We start from the raw sequence: 20,483 nt of genomic DNA, 5'->3' as shown, positions 1-20,483 counted from the left end.
TTTAATTTTTTCTTCACTTTATTGTTCCCAACATTTGCACTTTTCAGCTGCTCAGCCATGCTCAGATCATTTGCCACATATGGAGGTTGTGTGCTGGTTAATCATTAAACAGGAGTCGACAGTCACATGTTTTACCTTCACAGATGGTGAGGGATCATGAGTGATGCATTTGTCCAAGGAGAATGACCCCAGTAAGGAGCTCTATCCCCAGGCAGACACGGTGGGATTCCTGCAAGGAGAGAAAGTGTTGATAGTGGGGAACAATGGGACATATGTACAATGTGCTCCTGCAGCCTCTAGGCCAGGACTACTCAACACGTGGATCGGGGGCCGTTTTTGCGTTCCCTCCCAAATGACATTATTATTACCTATTATTTATTATTACCAGTGCAATCAGGAACCATTTTTACTCTCATTCCAATGATGAATTCTTTTCTAAAGCCCTGCTTTTGTGGTATATGGTGACTATGAGCCTCAGGGTATACCCAGTTAGCCTGGGGGGGGAGGGACAATACACCTATGGGTAAGGCCCTCCATGAGATTTCAAATTGTTTCAGATATGTTTTTTTGGGGTAACCAGTAGAGGGCGCTGCCTGTTGATTGGGGGGATGTGCTGCTGCGAGCTAGTTGCTTTTCCATATCATTACAACTGGCAACCTGACGAAGCAGCACGGTGTTTTGTGAGCTTTCTTTAAACACTATATTTCTCCACTCTTCAGGAGTGTAACACTTTCATACTGTAAAATGGGCGTTTCTTTTCCTTGCTCTCTAGAAATAGTAAAAACAAACTGGTTTCTATCGCTGATACTGCATCTTAGATCACCAGCTCAAGCCTTGTAAATCTGAGGACCCTTCATGCACAAGCTGTTCAAAGGAAAGCACATTTCATCACGGCAGCTGGACAGCGATTGGAGCACTGATGTTTTTAACTGCTGCCTTCAGGGTGGTGCTATCACTTTCCCTTTGCGGGACTGCCCAAATTAAAAAAGGTTTGTCCTGCTAGCCATTGATTTGTAAAATGGATAACTCCCCTTGTCTTAAATGTGCTAATTCTGGTGATATGGTCGCTCTGTTCATTTATGTTTTGTGTTCTCTGTGGGTTTCTGTTCTGACCCCGAACTGTGGAAACTAACTTTCTGTGAGGACAATACCAATGCATTATTATTGGTGATAGTTTACACTTTGTATCAGTATCAAGTCTATTAGATATTGTGGTAAAATTGACCATTTGCGGCAGATCAAGGTAAGGTGAAGTCTTGACAGTTCTAGTTTTAGTTATCTTTGCTTTTCTTCCCCTCCTCTCTGTTATTCCCAACATTAGCATTTTCTATCTGTGCAAATGATCGGTCCATTTCAGATCAGATAGGTTTTGTGCTGATAAATCATTCAACTTGACTCAACAGCCACTAAATTTACCTCCGCCGATGGCAAGGGATTAGGTGTGTTGCGTCCTTCCAAGGAAAATGGCAGTGTTGAACCAGACCAGCCCTAACCCAAGGCAGACAAGGAGAGAAAGCATTGGTTACCATGGGAATGGAAGACTAAATTACTGTAATGTGTGAAAACCAATTCTTCCGCTGTCCCAGCCGTAGTAAATGTTACACCTCTCATATTGTGCTCAGTTACAGTGTAATCTGAGTGATCATCGGTGACAGGCGTACGCTTAAGTTTAAGCAACGTGCTTCTGAAAAATGTCCAAAAATTACAATTTCACAACGTAGCAGCATTTGTTGTGTTTCCGGTCAAAACTGACCAGAAAATGCTGATAAAGCTTCACTGGACATAGACGATGATCTGATTTTGATTAGGACCCTTTGACAACTTTGTTCCTCATAATTATCAAAAGTTACACACATCTCTGTACATGTATAGTTTATAGGCCTCTTTTAGATGAAATTGTACCACCTGGTTTAACATAAAGGAATTCTTTTTTTTTAAAATTTTTTTTTACAAATTTAGAATTTCCCAACATAATGGTATTTGTTGTCTTTCCTGTCAAAAATGACCAGCCCAATTTTGTTGATAAAGAAAACACACCTCTTTTCATATAAGCATTCATTCTTTAAACATCTCTTATTACATTTAATAACAACAACAACAACAACAATAATAATAATCATAATAATAATAGGTTTATTTAGAGCTCAATATCACTATTTATAGTCTCAAAGGGCTTTACATATGTACATATTTTTTTTTATAGTTAATGGTGCTACTATATTGAGTACACTACGCAGGGTAGAATTTACGCTGTCCGTAAAAAAGCTGTAAAAGCTTTATTAAGTGAATCAGAACTGTTATTGATGTGGATATTAAAGTCCCCCAGTGTCAGGATTTTATCCACTCTAGTTAGAGTAATCCAGATAACTGCAGAGAACTCATCTAGAAATGGACTGCAGGGTCCCAGGGGATGACACAGCACTGCTATGAGAAAAGACCAGGTGGTGCAGGATTGCCTCACGGAGAGGAACTCAAAGGAGGCAAAATTAGGTAAACTAAGGGTGTTAGGAGTAAATTTAGTATTATAGATTAGTGCTACACCCTCATCTTTCTTTGCTGCCCTTGCAGCATAGGAGAAGGAAGAGTTAGGGGGTAAAGCTTCATTTAAAGGGAGAAAAACGTCTGGCTTTAACCAAGTTTCACACAAACCCATCAAGCCAAGGCTAAGATCACTGATCAGGTTGCCAACAGGCAACGCCTGTGACATTGATAAAACCTAACTTTAGCGTCAAATGGAAGTCCACTGACTCTGCTGAATAATTTTTGGCTATAAAATGCATACCCATCGTAGATGTGATGTCGATCAAAGCCCGTCTATTGTAAGTGATCATGACGTTCAAAAAATGTAGCATTATAAAATATTATAGCGTTAAATAGGGTTGTTGCATAAAATAGTGTGAATAAATTAACAAAAAAATTCCATTTAAGGAAGAGCTCATAGAACGACAGCCGTCTCGACGGCGCGTTACCATTCCCAGACTAGTCATAGGATGAGCAGTCCCAATTCACATACAAAGTCTTCGCTCATAATTTGTGAAAAAAAAAAAAAAATACAGTAACCAAATAGGGAAGACAATAACCAAATCATGTATTCGATCAATAATGTAATCTTGCCAAACTATGGTCAGTTAGGCTTACTTAAAGCAGTAATATGTAAATATACTTAAATCTGTGAAGCTTTGACGTGAGTAATTTGTGGTTTAGTGGGTTTAAGAGAAACATATAAACATCATAGCGGTGACCAGCAGGTCAAGCTGTTAAGCTGTTCTCATATGGTTTCAAGTTTAAGAAAAAAACTTCGAATCCATTATACATTTCTTTGATTGTATGATCGAAAATCATCATTTTTTAAATCTATTTGTTTTATTTCCCTCAGAGGTAAACATTTTTATGTTTTCAGATACTAAACAGAAAATCAGGATATAAAGAGAAAATACGCTAAAGCAATGATAAAGTGCTGTCTGTTTTAGTCAGGGTGCTTCAATCAAAATAATGACATTTTTACTTACTTTTTACTTGTCCTCTTTTCAGGATAAAGCAGGTGAGTAATCAAATAAGGAAACCCAAACATCTCATCCCGTTAGAGTCCTTTTGACAACACTCGTCAAACGTGGTAACATTAGCCACACCCTGCGTATGACTGCGGCTAGTTCGTTAAAAAAGATTAAATGTCGGAAGTGCGAGCAGCACCTCTTTCTCCCGCACTGTTGCCAACCTGCCAGGCAAACTGGCTCTTAGTTACGCAGCACGGAACTGAAATAAGGAAACGCTCTCTCACTTTCAGTTTCATTTGGACAGTACTGACCAAATATGGTAACAGCTCCATGGCGTGATTGTTCGTACTTTACATAAGCTTCAGTGAAGTGGCATGATTTCCCGGAAGCCTGAACTGAACGTTTCATTATAAAACTCTGAGGTAACAGCTGTCACTTATAAAGGCGGACGGAGGACTTAGACGAACCTAATCTCTGCTTCATCTTTATATGCTTGCATACTGTATACTGGCATCTGCTGAGTCATCATTATTTGTGTGCACTTTGGATGCTGTTGTGTTTGTCTCTGTACATTCTGATTTGGATGCCAAGTATAGGCCTCATTGTAAATATACCATATGGACTGGAGTCTGTCAAGTCATGTCGTGTGACATCACCCAGCAATTCTTTAGGGGAATAAGGTAATGAGTGGGGCAAATGTGATAAGAATCACAATTTGACTGTACTGTATATTAAAATCTTAATCAGGTTTGGACACCCCTGTTACTTTTTAACTGCAGAACAACAGAACACTGACAAAACCCATAGAATTTGTTCTTTTGAAGATGGTTCTTATGGCTTGTATGAATAAACATAAATGCAATGCAACTGTTCTCATCTGGATTTGGTTGGCCCAGTAATGAAACCAAACGTATGGTAGGGATATATTAATATTAGCAAAGTCTTTAGAATTGGGTCGGTTTATATGTTTATCTGGATTTCTCTGAGTGCATGACAAAACTGAGTTAAAAAAAAAGAGTGACAAAAACCTTAGATATTTAAGGTAATTAAACTAGTTGCTAGTGTGTCCCTTCACGCTTTGTGTTTGTTTACTGTTGTGTCTGCATTTCCGTGGTTTGTGGTTGCGTGTTTTCCAGCAAGAAAAGGGAATTGTATTGTAGAGAAAAGTAATTCAAGAGAAATGATACAACAAGTTCAACACGTTCTTTAATTCACCAAGCTTAATACGTTCATAAATGGTCTGCAGACATGTTGTTTATGCGGCACACCCCCATACTCGCACTTTTTGTGTCCCCTCCAGGATTTTGTAGAGGTTTTTGTGTTATTATTCATGCTGTTGCATGTGTTGAGCACTAGGTGGCAATAGAGGTAAATGGATGAGGCACTGTCTTGGCTGGGACAGCGACGTGTAAAAGAAGAGGCCTGGGAGGGGGAGAGAACAGACACAGAAAAACTTTCGATGTAATGTGTGTTTCTGTGCCGTTACGGAATAAACGGAGAAAACGCATCAATACACGTGTCTAGGACATCGTTTTATTAAAATGTAAAATAGGGTCATATATGGAAGTGTCAATAAAGTTTATTCACAATTCTTGTGAACGCACGTCCATTTACGAATGGATAAGGTTCATCCTGTTTATGCGGTAAATTTGCAATAATTTTTTGAAGTATGTTTGATTGTTTCTTAAATCTGACATGACAAAATTGAACGATCTTTGGTCACACAAATGCTCCCGTAGGAGACCCACTGGGTACAGAGGACGAGTACATTCATGTGAAAGTCTCTGAAAGCAGATGGTCTCTGCCATTTTAAAAGAATTAGTGGAAATATTCCAAACGTCATGGCCTGTTGTTTCTTCTGCTTGATGTTAAAGACTTGGCATCAGTTAATCTGGGAAAGATGAGTTTAAGAAAATTTGCATGTGTTTGTACCATTCAGTGTTACTACTCTGAAACACATAAAAAAACTCTCTCTTTGGTGAAATGACAGTTCACTCAGCCACACAGGGGCAGTAAAATCCAGGCCTGAATAATTATCTGAACTGATTATCTATATTAGTGTCTTAAACTGTTGCAAAGTGTCTTAAAATACTTGAAATATGTAAATATATAGTTTACTGTCAGTTACAGGTGTGAAGATGTGATTTTCATCTGAAACACAAACATCAGCATTATAGAAATGTCAGCCTGTAACAGACTAAAACCCTGATATTAGGCATTAAAATGTGTAGGGGAGGTCCTCTAATGACTGTGTGTGTCAGTAGAACACTGTGAGTTTAAATGTGTGGGGGAGGTTCTCTAATGACTGTGTGTGTCAGTAGAGCAGTGTGAGTTTAAATGTGTAGGGGAGGTTCTCTAATGACTGTGTGTGTCAGTAGAGCAGTGTGAGTTAAAATGTGTAGGGGAGGTTCTCTAATGACTGTGTGTGTCAGTAGAGCAGTGTGAGTTTAAATGTGTAGGGGAGGTTCTCTAATGACTGTGTGTGTCAGTAGAGCAGTGTGAGTTAAAATGTGTAGGGGAGGTTCTCTAATGACTGTGTGTGTCAGTAGAGCAGTGTGAGTTTAAATGTGTAGGGGAGGTTCTCTAATGACTGTGTGTGTCAGTAGAGCAGTGTGAGGTTAAATGTGTAGGGGAGGTTCTCTAATGACTGTGTGTGTCAGTAGAGCAGTGTGAGTTAAAATGTGTAGGGGAGGTTCTCTAATGACTGTGTGTGTCAGTAGAGCAGTGTGAGTTAAAATGTGTAGGGGAGGTTCTCTAATGACTGTGTGTGTCAGTAGAGCAGTGTGAGTTAAAATGTGTAGGGGAGGTTCTCTAATGACTGTGTGTGTCAGTAGAGCAGTGTGAGGTTAAATGTGTAGGGGAGGTTCTCTAATGACTGTGTGTGTCAGTAGAGTAGTGTGAGTTAAATGTGTAGGGGAGGTTCTCTAATGACTGTGTGTGTCAGTAGAGCAGTGTGAGTTAAAATGTGTAGGGGAGGTTCTCTAATGACTGTGTGTGTCAGTAGAGCAGTGTGAGTTAAAATGTGTAGGGGAGGTTCTCTAATGACTGTGTGTGTCAGTAGAGCAGTGTGAGTTAAAATGTGTAGGGGAGGTTCTCTAATGACTGTGTGTGTCAGTAGAGCAGTGTGAGTTAAATGTGTAGGGGAGGTTCTCTAATGACTGTGTGTGTCAGTAGAGCAGTGTGAGTTAAAATGTGTAGGGGAGGTTCTCTAATGACTGTGTGTGTCAGTAGAGCAGTGTCAGGTTAAATGTGTAGGGGAGGTTCTCTGACTGTGTGTGTCAGTAGAGCAGTGTGAGTTAAAATGTGTAGGGGAGGTTCTCTAATGACTGTGTGTGTCAGTAGAGCAGTGTGAGTTAAAATGTGTAGGGGAGGTTCTCTAATGACTGTGTGTGTCAGTAGAGCAGTGTGAGTTAAATGTGTAGGGGAGGTTCTCTAATGACTGTGTGTGTCAGTAGAGCAGTGTGAGTTAAAATGTGTAGGGGAGGTTCTCTAATGACTGTGTGTGTGTCAGTAGAGCAGTGTGAGTTAAATGTGTAGGGGAGGTTCTCTAATGACTGTGTGTGTCAGTAGAGCAGTGTGAGTTTAAATGTGTAGGGGAGGTTTTCTAATGACTGTGTGTGTCAGTAGAGCAGTGTGAGTTAAAATGTGTAGGGGAGGTTCTCTAATGACTGTGTGTGTCAGTAGAGCAGTGTGAGTTAAAATGTGTAGGGGAGGTTCTCTAATGACTGTGTGTGTCAGTAGAGCAGTGTGAGGTTAAATGTGTAGGGGAGGTTCTCTAATGACTGTGTGTGTCAGTAGAGTAGTGTGAGTTAAATGTGTAGGGGAGGTTCTCTAATGACTGTGTGTGTCAGTAGAGCAGTGTGAGTTAAAATGTGTAGGGGAGGTTCTCTAATGACTGTGTGTGTCAGTAGAGCAGTGTGAGTTAAAATGTGTAGGGGAGGTTCTCTAATGACTGTGTGTGTCAGTAGAGCAGTGTGAGTTAAAATGTGTAGGGGAGGTTCTCTAATGACTGTGTGTGTCAGTAGAGCAGTGTGAGTTAAATGTGTAGGGGAGGTTCTCTAATGACTGTGTGTGTCAGTAGAGCAGTGTGAGTTAAAATGTGTAGGGGAGGTTCTCTAATGACTGTGTGTGTCAGTAGAGCAGTGTCAGGTTAAATGTGTAGGGGAGGTTCTCTGACTGTGTGTGTCAGTAGAGCAGTGTGAGTTAAAATGTGTAGGGGAGGTTCTCTAATGACTGTGTGTGTCAGTAGAGCAGTGTGAGTTAAAATGTGTAGGGGAGGTTCTCTAATGACTGTGTGTGTCAGTAGAGCAGTGTGAGTTAAATGTGTAGGGGAGGTTCTCTAATGACTGTGTGTGTCAGTAGAGCAGTGTGAGTTAAATGTGTAGGGGAGGTTCTCTAATGACTGTGTGTGTCAGTAGAGCAGTGTGAGTTAAAATGTGTAGGGGAGGTTCTCTAATGACTGTGTGTGTGTCAGTAGAGCAGTGTGAGTTAAATGTGTAGGGGAGGTTCTCTAATGACTGTGTGTGTCAGTAGAATAGTGTGAGTTAAATGTGTAGGGGAGGTTCTCTAATGACTGTGTGTGTCAGTAGAGCAGTGTGAGTCAGGTAGAGTAAGAACACAACAGAGTCTGTTATAACTACAGTAACAATCACGCCTCTACTCCAGCTCACAATGGATCTGAACATGTTCAGCTATTTCATCTCTTCACTTTATCTTCATGGTAAGAATCAACACACAGTATTTACTGCACTCTGCTTTATATTTTATCATAAGAGTGACTTGGTGAATTAGACTTGTCTGTGATCATTTAAGCATGTCTTACTATATACACGTGTGTATCTCCTTTAAGAGGATTCATATTTCAAATCAAACAGTCTCCAGATAAACCTGAAGCAGTAGAGTAATTTGATGGTGGAGCTGATTGTGTTTTCTAAGGGGTGATGTGAACCCTGTAAGATAAAATCTCTGTGTTAATGAAATGATCTGTTTTCAAACCAATGATGTAGTTTAGAGGTGAACTTTGGGCTTTTGTCTGTCACGTGTCTGTTACTGATGCTGTATTAAATGTGTGTGTTAGTGATGGTATATTAAATGTGTGTTAGTGATGGTATATTAAATGTGTGCGTCAGTGATGGTATATTAAATGTGTGTGTTAGTGATGGTGTATTAAATGTGTGTGTTAGTGATGGTGTATTAAATGTGTGTGTTAGTGATGGTGTATTAAATGTGTGTGTTAGTGATGGTGTATTAAATGTGTGTGTTAGTGATGGTGTATTAAATGTGTGTGTTAGTGATGGTGTATTAAATGTGTGTGTTAGTGATGCTGTATTAAATGTGTGTGTTAGTGATGGTATATTAAATGTGTGTCTGTTAGTGATGGAGTATTAAATGTGTGTGTTAGTGATGGTGTATTAAATGTGTGTGTTAGTGATGGTGTATTAAATGTGTGTGTTAGTGATGGTGTATTAAATGTGTGTGTTAGTGATGGTGTTTTAAATGTGTGTGTTAGTGATGGTGTATTAGATGTGTGTGTTAGTGATGGTGTATTAAATGTGTGTGTTAGTGATGGTGTATTAAATGTGTGTGTTAGTGATGGTGTATTAGATGTGTGTGTTAGTGATGGTGTATTAAATGTGTGTGATAGTCATGGTATATTAAATGTTTTGAAAGTGAATTATGCTGTTTTGCCCTCATGGTGAAGAATCATCTTCCCTGTTCTGTTGTATGCAGTTAAAAAGAACAGTATTAAATGCTGACATAAACTCCATTTTCACCAACAGCTGAACATTTTTTTAATGACAGATTAAAATAATGAAATAAATCTCTTTTTTCTCTTCTTCATCTATTTAAACCAGAAGTGAAGTTAGGATAGTGTACAGTCTGCTCCAGTAAAAGAGGGAAATTATAGAGAATTCCTTTAAAAATCTGTGTGCTCTGTATTTTCATTCTGTTCCAGTCCATTCTGATATCGATTATTTATTGATTTGATAGAATTGATGCTCCTTTTACAATCACAGCACCTCTCATTGGTTTAACTCATTGTTTTACTGATATTTAAGATACCGGCTTTAAACTAGTTATTGTAAACTGTCGCAAATTTCACCATAAAAACTAATTTCACAGACAGACACACACGCACACACACACATGGGCGCAACTATGTAAACTTGAAATATAACATTATTTCTATGTATTTTAATTTTTATAATTAAGTTTTTCTATATATACAGATTACGTCTCTGTCGTGTATTCTGATTGTGAAAAAAGTCAGAAAATAAAACAGAGATCTAAAGACATTTATTTGTCTATTTAAATTCTGAAATGCTTCACGATTTCATTTTTTTGTGTCTAATTATACCAGCCAAAAAATTCCTCTGTCATTCACCAGGACACTTCATAACTCCTTCACAGTGAAAAAAGAATCATCAGTGTGTCTCATTATGACACGAACTGTCTGGATATTTCTGTTCTCTTTAAAGATTATTCAAATACGTCTGAGGGCGTTTACATTTTTAAAAGTAAAGTATTGATTAGTTATTTTTATATGATTGGTTTTGATAGAATTGATTCTCTTCCTACCATCACTGCACCTCTCATATATAATCTGGAATCACATGGTCAGAGGTGCACAGCTGTATAACCAGTAAAGATGCGTCTCCTCTGCTGTTTTAAAATGATGATTTTGTCTCTGTCGTGTCACTTTAAGTAAAATACATCAGTAAAGAGAACAAGCAAAACACTTAACCTGTAGGACCATACAGAATCTGTGATGACCGGTCAGAAACATCGTCAAAATAGAAATACAAACAGGGGCTTTTCTAGCTATTGAAAAGATCAGGGGCTAAGTCCCGGGCTAAGAAAACCGGAGTGTTTCATCTGGGTGGGAGATTTAATCTCCTGTGCTAAAATGAAAAGAAATTGTTTATCTGTGTCAGTCTATCAGTTTGACAAGCTGCATCACAATTAAACTGAGGAGGCCAGACTCTCCAGACTTCCTGACAGTAAAACTTTTGTTATCATGTAAAGTGATCGTGATTATACAGTGTGACTATCTGTTCTCTCCTCAGGTGTGTGTTGTGGTGTTGTCTCCTCAGGTGTGTGTTTGAGTGGTGATGTGGTGTTGTCTACTCAGGTGTGTGTGTTTGTGTAGTGATGTGGTGTTGTCTCCTCGGGTGTGTGTTTGTGTAGTGATGTGGTGTTGTCACTTCAGGTGTGTGTTTGTGTAGTGATGTGGTGTTGTCTCCTCAGGTGTGTGTTTGTGTAGTGATGTGGTGTTGTCTCCTCGGGTGTGTGTTTGTGTAGTGATGTGGTGTTGTCTCTTCAGGTGTGTGTTTGGGTGGTGATGTGGTGTTGTCTCCTCAGGTGTGTGTTTGTGTAGTGATGTGGTGTTCTCTCCTCAGGTGTGTGTTTGGGTGGTGATGTGGTGTTGTCTCCTGGACCTGTGTATGGAGCAGTAGGAGGAAGTGTTTGGATCAACACCACCATCAGACCTGCTGATAAATCTCTGACAGAGGTCATGTGGACATTTAATGGATCAACTGTTATTAAATCTGACCCTGATGGTGTCCTTCCAGAACCAGTTTACCGTGACAGAGTCAGACTGGACAGACACACTGGCTCATTAGAGTTACTGAGTGTGACTGTGAGTGACAGTGGAGAGTACACAGTGAGCATAAATAAAACTCCTAATGATCCAGCACTGACAGACAAAACTACACTAGACGTGATTGGTAAGAATCACTTCATCATCACACTGGTCACATTCTACTTCCTGTTTTTATTATTACCCTTCAGGGCCTGACTGATTTGTCACAGACAGATTTCTGAAGATTATTATTACGTAAATCTGAATCACTGAACTCACACTGAACAAACCTCCTTTCACCTGGTCAGGGGTAAGGACAGGGTGATGAATCAGGGACAGAGATGATTCAGTTAATTATCAGTGATATGAAAAAGCAGGACCAAATCTGGATTTAAGGGCCAGGTTTTGATCTCCTTGGGGTAGTTTTATGTGAATTATCTTACAGTGGTTGTAGCAGTTTCGTTAGAAGTTTGAAACTGCACAGGACAAAATGAGTCTTAATTAATCCTTTCATACAGTGTTTTTACTCCTCTGTCTGACAACACAAACACTCACTGGTCACGTTCTTACAAACACATATGTTCTGGAGACACCTCGTTAGTGTACAGTTAGAGACCATGGCCCATCTGTTGTCATGCAGAGTGTGTGTTATCCATTCTCTAGATGTTCATCAGTGGTCTGGTTCTGACCACAGGACCACTGTTGGCTGGATCACTGTCAGCCCAGCAGCAACAAAAACCCCAGTAACACGGCTGTGTGTGACACACTCACACCATTTCAGACCAGTGATGAACGGAGTAGAGAGCGACTGACAACCTGTGCATGCCAACAGACAGGCTGTGGTCTGTAATTAGACACTCACACAGTGTAGGTATGAGGTAGGTTAGGGTGGTAGGTATGAGGGAGGTTAGGGTGGTAGGTATGAGTGATATTTATTTATGCCTAGTTACAAAATAAAAATCACCCTCTTTTTCTCTCACAGAGAGAATATCTGGAGTTTCTCTCACTGGTCCAGCACAACCCCTAATAGAAGATCAAAGTTCTGCTGATTTAACCTGTGAGGGAACTGGCTCCATCATCACCACAGAATGGATGAAGGATGGTCAACCTCTGTCTCCTAGCAACAGCATCATCTTCTCTGCTGATCTGAGATCAGTGTCCATCAGTCCAGTGAGGAGATCAGACAGTGGAGAATACCAGTGTAGACTCAGTAACCCTGTCAGCTCTGACACTGCAACCTACACAATGACCGTCAACTGTGAGTGTCACACACATTCACTTTACTGATGAGAATTCACCAACACAGTCACTATAGAAATGAATAGAGTAACAGAGACTATAATAATGAATAGAATAACAGACACTGTAAAAATGAATAGAGTAACAGGGAGAATAGAAGTGTCAAGAAAAACAGAGACAATAGAATTTAATAGAATAACAGAGACCACCTACACAGTGTCAGTCTATGGTGAGTGTGACAGACAGTCACTTCACTGGTGATAAAGTAACAGACCATTCAGTGGGACTGGTGTTCAGGACTCCTGATGGAAAAACCTCAGAGTGTTGAGTCAGTGTCCACACACTATAAAAACACCACTAACAATGAACTCACAGACACAGCAAACTCAGCCCAGAGGAATCACTGACCTTACACAGGTTTGTGTCACTTTCTCCATGGTCACATGGTTTAAGATTATGGTCTTTATGGTTCTTGTCTTTATGGTTCTTGTTAAGAGAAGATGAGAGCTGTGTTAAGTGAACTCATCTGAACACATGATGAAAGCCCAGAACAGTGTGTGATCTTCATCACTCTGGGTCATGTCTCCCACTGTCATTTTCACTGTAACCACAATGTCAGTGTTTGGAGATGGAGAAATGATAAATCTTCAGAAGAACCACAGGTCCTATAGACTTTAAATGTCCTCTCTGTCTTCACTGAATATTTCTCACTGAACCAAATTACAGAGGAAAACATGACCAAAGAAAATACAGTATGAATGATGAACCAATCAGATTTCAGTATTTCAACATGGACGTTTCCATGGTATAGACTATTAACACAGGGGACAATATATTTCTCCTTACAGCCACATGGAGGCGCTGTGTGGAGGATGTTTGATTAAATCCTTAACAATTGTGAAGCATGTCTCAATGTTCACCCACCACAGAGACTTGTTGCTATTTCTCTCTCTCTCTCTCTCTCTCTCTCTCTCTCTCTCTCTCTCAGATTTGGAGTGTGACTCACAGGTTGTTGGTTATCTGGGTCATGATGTGAAACTGTTATGTGACTCCATCCATGGCATCCAATCAGACAGGATTTTACAGGTCACATGGTCCTGGGGGAATCGTGTAGGAGAGAGTGACAGTCCCATTGTTGTCTTTGACCCACAGTCAGACATATGTCTCCCTAACTCTCCCCTGAGAGACAGAGTCAGTCTGATCAGTGGACCCTCTCTGGATGAAGCTTCTCTCATTATCAGAGATGTGAGAATGACTGACCAGGGAAACTACAGCTGTCAATACACAACATTCCCCAGTGGGACACACCAGGCCTGTACTACTCTGACTGTAAAAGGTACGGTTTATACAGAAATGATTTTCACATGCTTTGGCTCTTTCAGCTTGACTCTGGTTTAAGTTAGTTTGTGTTTACAGTAACCATGATGACAGGTGAGATCTACAGGACTGTGACATCATCACTGAAGATCATTGTTATTCTGGGGGCCACAGTGTTCCTCATCAGGAGGTCAGAGACTCTACCATGTCATCTTAGGACACCATCACCTGTAGTCAACACATGTTCCATCACTCTCTACAGCTTATCAAAATACCATCAAAATATTCATATCTGTCATCTTTATCTTCTCAGGTTAAAACCCAGTCACAACAATAACACAACGTCCAGGATGGGTGAGGATCACTTGAGTTCTGTGTGTTATTTCAGTATCTACAGTGAATTAAAGTTTAGTGTTTCAGTACAACACTGAAACATATGTGAGTAAGTAGGACAGTGTGAACTGTGTGGATTTTATAACATTTATGTGGAGAGACTAAGAGTCCAGATACACCAGATACAACACAATGACTCTATTAAACAGTTCTACAAGGTCTTGAGAAAGACCTTGTAGAATTGTTAGATCAACAGGAACCTGTTGAATTGTTAGATCAACAGGAGCCTGTCTATGGGAACCAGAACTAAGTCCCTGGTTCTTCTCCCTTGGTGAGAGCTGAATTCACTCATTTACACTTGTTATTTATTTACATCGCTACTCTAGCTACGGCTACCCCTCTCATGTAATGTTATACTAAAGTAATACCAGTCATAACTTTGATCTAATAAATCTTATTTTTCTCTCCTCTGCTGTGTTAAAGTCAAACAGGGAACTCCAGGATTCGTCCACTAAGACACAGGTTTTCTAAGATGTGAACTGTGGGTGTGACAGACACAAGTGACAGTTCATCACACCACCGTTACCTGCTGAGTGACGTCTCCTCACGTCCCAAACAAACCGTCTCCTTAGTTACCTTCCCCTCTCTACTGTGGTTACTGTTAGAGTTCTGCTACATTATGATAATGTTTAAGGATTATGGTTAAAGACTACAGCAGTAATTCTTTATTTTCATTTATCTATTTCTGCTGCATATACATGTTTCAGAATTACAGTTCATTTATCCTCCTTTTCTGTTAATTTCTTTGTCATTTTCATACAAATTTAACATTGTTTTAGATTATTCATGTTAATTTCAGTTATTGTTGTCTTTCCTTAAGTGTTGCAGTGTTGAACCTTTGTGCTCTCTCTCTCTCTCTCTAGGCCTTGGCCTTGTTCTCTTCTACTCCTTCTCTCTCAGACCAGACAGGAAGCAATAGTGGAGAGGGGGGAGGGAGACAGAGAGAGAGATAGATCTGTTTGAAATGAAAATGAATAGGGCTGGTCATCACACACTCAACTCATGCTGTGTATGTCCTATGTCATATTGTCTAACTTGTGATTTTCAGATGTTATTAACTGTGTAAAAACACACACACACACTGACACACACACTCACTCGCACACACACATATTAACATATGCATACACTTACATATACACACAGTGTCCAATGTTTAAAGACAGTTTTTATAATTATGTCTCCATCTTTCTCCTGAAAGTTTTTGACTGATTTTTTTTATCAGTTTTGTCTGTCCCCAGAATTTTATGTGTGTCAGATAAAAACCTTGTGTCAGTTGTTGTAGTTCTGGATTTTAGCTGATATTTCCTGTAACAAGTCTCACTTCCTCAATGAACACAACACAGCAGTAAGGAACTAAAGCCTCACACAGGCCAGGGATGGACGTCCAAATCATTTTATCTTTGATGCCAAAAAAAAGAAAGAAAGAAAGAAAGAAAGAAAGAAAGAAAGAAAGAAAGAAAGAATAAGGAACAAATAATTCTTCCATCACTGCATCCTACAACCTACAAATTTACCTTCATTAGTAGTAGTAGTAGTAGTAGTTGTAGTAGTAGCAGTAGTAGTAGTAGCAGTAGTAGTAGTAGTAATGGTAGTAGTAGTAGTAGTAGTAGTATTTTAAAATCCTGTTCTTAGCTTTGTACCTCTATGGTGTCTAAAACCTTGTAAATTCTGTTCATTCAGAGTTTACAGGTCAGTCACAGTTCTCATTCAGTCTATAGTTTTGTCTGTTCTCAGCACCAGGAGTTTGTCCTCATGTGACCTGACTGAATCTCCACAACCTCCTGTAGTCTGTAGGTCTGCTGGACACAGAGACCATTTTCCATTAAACACCATCAAAATGATCCAACACTGTTTATCACTGAATCTTTATTAGGTAACATGACTCACTGCACTGTAGATTCATACAACTCTGACTAAATGAGTCCAGTCTTTTCTGGAACAGTGAAAATGTCTTTCATAAGTTTGACTGGACTATACCAGACACAAGCACCCTTTCACCAACTAGTCGGCTTTTATACATCATTCCAGAGATTGTATTTGAGTTGAGTTGTGTGTTGTGACGTGTGTAAGTGCGAAGTGACTGACTCCAGCCTGCCTTTTGAGCTGTGTATTGCGATGTGTGTAACTATGAGTTGACTGACTCCACCCTGCCTGTGTCTCTGAACAAGTTGTGTCAAACTGCCCTGTGTTTCCATTGACATCATAATGTGTGAAAACCACAACCCAGAGTTTCTTCTTCTGGAACTGTCAGCCCCCTGTCAGCATCGCCACCCCCTTTGTTTGTGATCTGATTGTAATTGCTTGAAATTGTAATAGGTCGGCACCTATTGCACACCTGTCTGGCCAAGGAAGGGGTCTCCTCTCTCTGTGGTCCTTCTCAAGATTTCTCCCATTTTTTCCCTGTTATTCCTGTTACACCTGGGTTTTTGGGGAGTTTTTTCTTGCCCGCCATGAGGATTAAGTCAGGAGGTGCCGTCCTGTTTTGATTTTGTTTGTTGGGGGCCTGTAAAGCCCTTTGAGACTGTAAACAGTGATATTGGGCTCTAAATAAGCTGGAAACTTTAAACTTGACCTTTCAGACAATGCAACCTACAGAATGACTGTCAACTGTGAGTGTGACACACATTCACTTTACTGATGATAATTCACCTACACAGACACTATAGAAATGAATAGAATATCAGAGACAATAGAAACATCCAGGATAACAGAGACAATAGAAATGGACAGAGTAACAGAGACAGAGGAGATATTATCAGATTAAAACAATCCCATGATGCCTCTGTCTTTCAGATGGTCCAGAGAACGTTTCCATCAGTGGACCGAATGAGGTGGAGGTGGGGTCAAAGGTGACTCTGACGTGCTCTGCTGAATCCACACCACCTGCCTCCTTCAACTGGATGTTGAATGGAAGAAAAACAGGAGAAACTACAGCCTCATATTCCATAGAGAAGACTGACTCTACACACAGTGGGAATTACACCTGCACAGCCTGGAACAATGTCACCTCACTCAACACAACAGTTCACCATCATTTAACAGGTAAAGGTGAAGTTTCACTGTGAGTTCACAGACACAGCTCTATTAATGTACATTAACATTGTTGTATAGTGATTTTTGTGTTGACAGAGTTCAGTACTAAAGCGATAAACCTCCTGTTTGTCTACAGTGAGAGAGTCTCTCCGTGGAGAAGGTGTCATTATAATCATCATTGGGGGAATTACTGTATCAGTGACAGTAGCTGTAGGTTTGATGTTCTGTTTTGTGAAAAATACAATTGGGTGAGTGATCTTTTATTTTGTATGATAACATTATTATGAATGTTGTTCTATAATTTTTTTTAAGGAGACCATATTCAGAGGGGAGAGCAGTCTGTGTTTGTGGTGACTGGGATCCTCTGTCTGTTACAAGGTCACAGAGCAACTTAGGGAGAGAAATGTGAATCCAGTTACGAGCCAATACTGAAATAAGAGAAATAATATTCCTTTTTTCTTGTCCCCTTTTCACTCCAGTTTGGTAATGACCCATTGCTTTCTACTTCTGGTCCCTGGTCACAACCCCCATGCCAGCTAGAGATGGTGGGCCATAGCGTTACTCCTTAGGTCTATGAGATGGTGGGCCATAGTGTTACTCCTTAGGTCTATGAGATGTTGGGCCATAGCATTACTCCTTAGGTCTATGAGATGGTGGGTCATAGTGTTACTCCTTAGGTCTATGAGGTGGTGGGTCATAGTGTTACTCCTTAGGTCTCTGAGATGTTGGGCCATAGCGTTACTCCTTAGGTCTATGAGATGTTGGGCCATAGTGTTACTCCTTAGGACTATGAGGTGGTGGGCCATAGCGTTACTCCTTAGGTCTGTGAGGTGGTGTTCTAGTGTCGTTTTGTCTAAGGAAAAAGCAGCAGTCAGACTCCATACAGTCTTATAGTATTTACTTTGTTCTAACAGTGGATGGTGTTGATCAGATTAACTGATGGTAAATGAGATCTTATGTGATGTTCAGTTCAGATCATCCCACACTGTAAGGTCTTGTTTTGTGTGGAGTTATCATACTGCACAATGTGGACACCAGTCAGGACCCTCTCTGGTTCTGAGGTACAAAGTCACCAGTGTCTTCTAAACTGGTTATTATTGCAGACTGGGCCCAGGCCGGTTTAGAGTTTAAACTGCTTGCTCTGTAACCTGAGGAATGTGTATTGATTCACTATTTTCACTAATTCACCATCAGTATTGATCAAGGTGTGACTCCTGGAATGTGTGCAGTTCTCATCACTGTAAAAGATCAGTCAGATCACTGTAGTGTCATCACTGTAAAAGATCAGTCAGATCACTGTAGTGTCATCACTGTAAAAGATCAGTCACATCACATCATGGTGCCATCAGGAAGACTGACACTGGGAACTGTAATCTTAATCATTCTGTGTTTTAGCACCACCCACCAGTCATTTCTTGGTGCAGTAAAGAAAGTCGCTTCGAGTGAGGTCGCTTTAAGAGGTAGCCTCTTTCTCATTGGTGGAGCTCAGGCACATGACTTGTGAGATCACACTTTGGTCAGCCGTTTTGTCACCAGCATTTACACTAGAAGGCATTGTTTAGTTCTGTCTGATAAATCTTTTCCAGTCTGTTTGTGTAGCTTGGAATAGCTTTGCTTGTTAGCAGCCTGGTTCTTCTATGTTATATAGCTGTGTGTGTGTGCATATTTAGTGACACTTTGTGATGCTGTGTAACATAAGCGGATCACCACTGTATTTGCCATACTGTTATAGTAGTTCAGTTGTTAGTGCTGTTGTATACTGTAGTTCACAGTAAAGCCTAAGCTATAAAGTGTTTATTTGTAGCATTCTATTGACATTATTTACATTATTTGCACTTTATATACAGTTTGTAAGCAGATCATCTTAATTGCGTTATACTGGATGTGCCAGCTTTAGACTAAATACTTTTTTATTGTCATGTTAGTTTCACAGAATCACAGTACCTAGAGAAACCACATGATTGGTCAAGACATACACGTAAAGACAACTGAACTTTATTTCTGTGCTTGGGTCTTCATTGAAGCCTGTCAGTACTGAATGTTTAACTATCTGTCAGTTCGTGCACAGTAGACAAGCAGGCAAGGGAACGGAATAGGAACAGTTCACTGATGGGGTTTGTTTCTCTGTTTGTCCAAAGAGTTCAGGTGAACATTTCAGTGTAGTGTTGGTCTGACGGTGAGAAAATTCAGTCACTCTGTACAGATGGACCTGCACTGTCCAGATCTCTGAGTGTCAGTAACACTATAAGACAGATAATATTATTAAAGATTTTAGTTTGTCAATAACATTTTGTCAGAGGTGTCTGACCTGTTCATATGTTCCAGAACAGTGTGTAAAGAGATGGCATTGTATGTCCACTGTATGGAAACCTCATTGAGTCTAGAGTTTCACTAACCTGTTTATTCTGTATGGAAACCTCAGTGAGTCTTGAGATTCACTAACCTGTTTATTCTGTATGAAACCTCTGTGAGTCCAGAGATTCACTAACCTGTTTATTCTGTATGGAAACCTCAGTGAGTCCAGAGATTCACCAGCCTGTTTATTCTGTATGGAAACCTCAGTGAGTCCAGAGGTTGTGGGTCAGTACTGGACAGTATGAGTCAGTAAGAGTCTTTGTGAGGACTTCACAGATGTTAGTGAGGACTTCACAGATGTTAGAACAGCTGTAAATGTCACATTCAGAGAGCTGTTATGAGATGGACAATGTGTTATCATGGTCTAAATTTACCAGAAGGTTCTTTTTTCTTCTGCCTGTTGTGACATAGTAGATTAAACATAGATCAAAAACACACAGAGAGCTGATCAAGAACACACAAGTCCATGTATAGGAACAACACAGAGGACTTCACAACATATGAAGAGCCGTAAAAAGGACTCAGACCAGCCTTTTGCCACTATGTGTGTTTGTATGTCCACGTGTGTTAGTGAGTTATACATAATCTCTCTCTCTCTCACACTTTCTCTCTCTCTCTCTCTCTCTCTGCCTGATGTCAGACATTTCCAGGAGGCCAATAGGAAGCAGGTGGAGCTGGGAATCTTGGGAGGAGACACCTCAGTGTTCCCAGAGGTCAAACTAAACTCTGCAGCCAATCAGAGAGCTCTACAGCTCATCTTAGGTCAGTGATGTCACTCTAGCTCCACCCTTACATGGACACCTCAGTTCCTCACGGTTCTCATCAAACTCTGGGTTGTCATGGAACTTGTTGTCATGGGAATTTATTATTGTACATTAATGAACATTTCAGCTGATCTATATTTTTATATTTCTTATGAATTAGGTGCCAAATCTGCCCTCGAAGTATCAGAAGTCATTTATACACAGGTGAAGAACTGACTGCTGGCTCTGATTGGATGAGAGCGTTGGAGGTGTGAAGAGTTTTTACCTGTGGTGTTCCTGGGTTGTGAGTTAGTAGTTCTG

General features: G+C 40.1%; 1 protein-coding gene across 1 annotated transcript; it reads left to right on the top strand.

The window, feature by feature from the left end:
• Window positions 1-163: 163 nt before the first annotated feature.
• On the top strand, window positions 164-20,189 carry LOC115821835 (carcinoembryonic antigen-related cell adhesion molecule 2-like). Its single transcript, XM_030785622.1, has 7 exons — window positions 164-274; window positions 3,532-3,541; window positions 11,069-11,224; window positions 12,062-12,337; window positions 16,825-17,073; window positions 17,161-17,224; window positions 20,060-20,189. Exons 1-7 carry the CDS (start codon window positions 164-166, stop codon window positions 20,187-20,189), a joined length of 996 nt encoding a protein of 331 aa, XP_030641482.1.
• The last annotated feature ends 294 nt before the right edge of the window (window positions 20,190-20,483 follow it).

Source organism: Chanos chanos, chromosome 9 (assembly GCF_902362185.1).
Source record: "Chanos chanos chromosome 9, fChaCha1.1, whole genome shotgun sequence".
Taxonomy (NCBI): domain Eukaryota; kingdom Metazoa; phylum Chordata; class Actinopteri; order Gonorynchiformes; family Chanidae; genus Chanos; species Chanos chanos.
The sequence above is the reverse complement of the archived record's forward strand: the minus strand, read 5'-3'. Positions and strand labels throughout refer to the sequence as shown.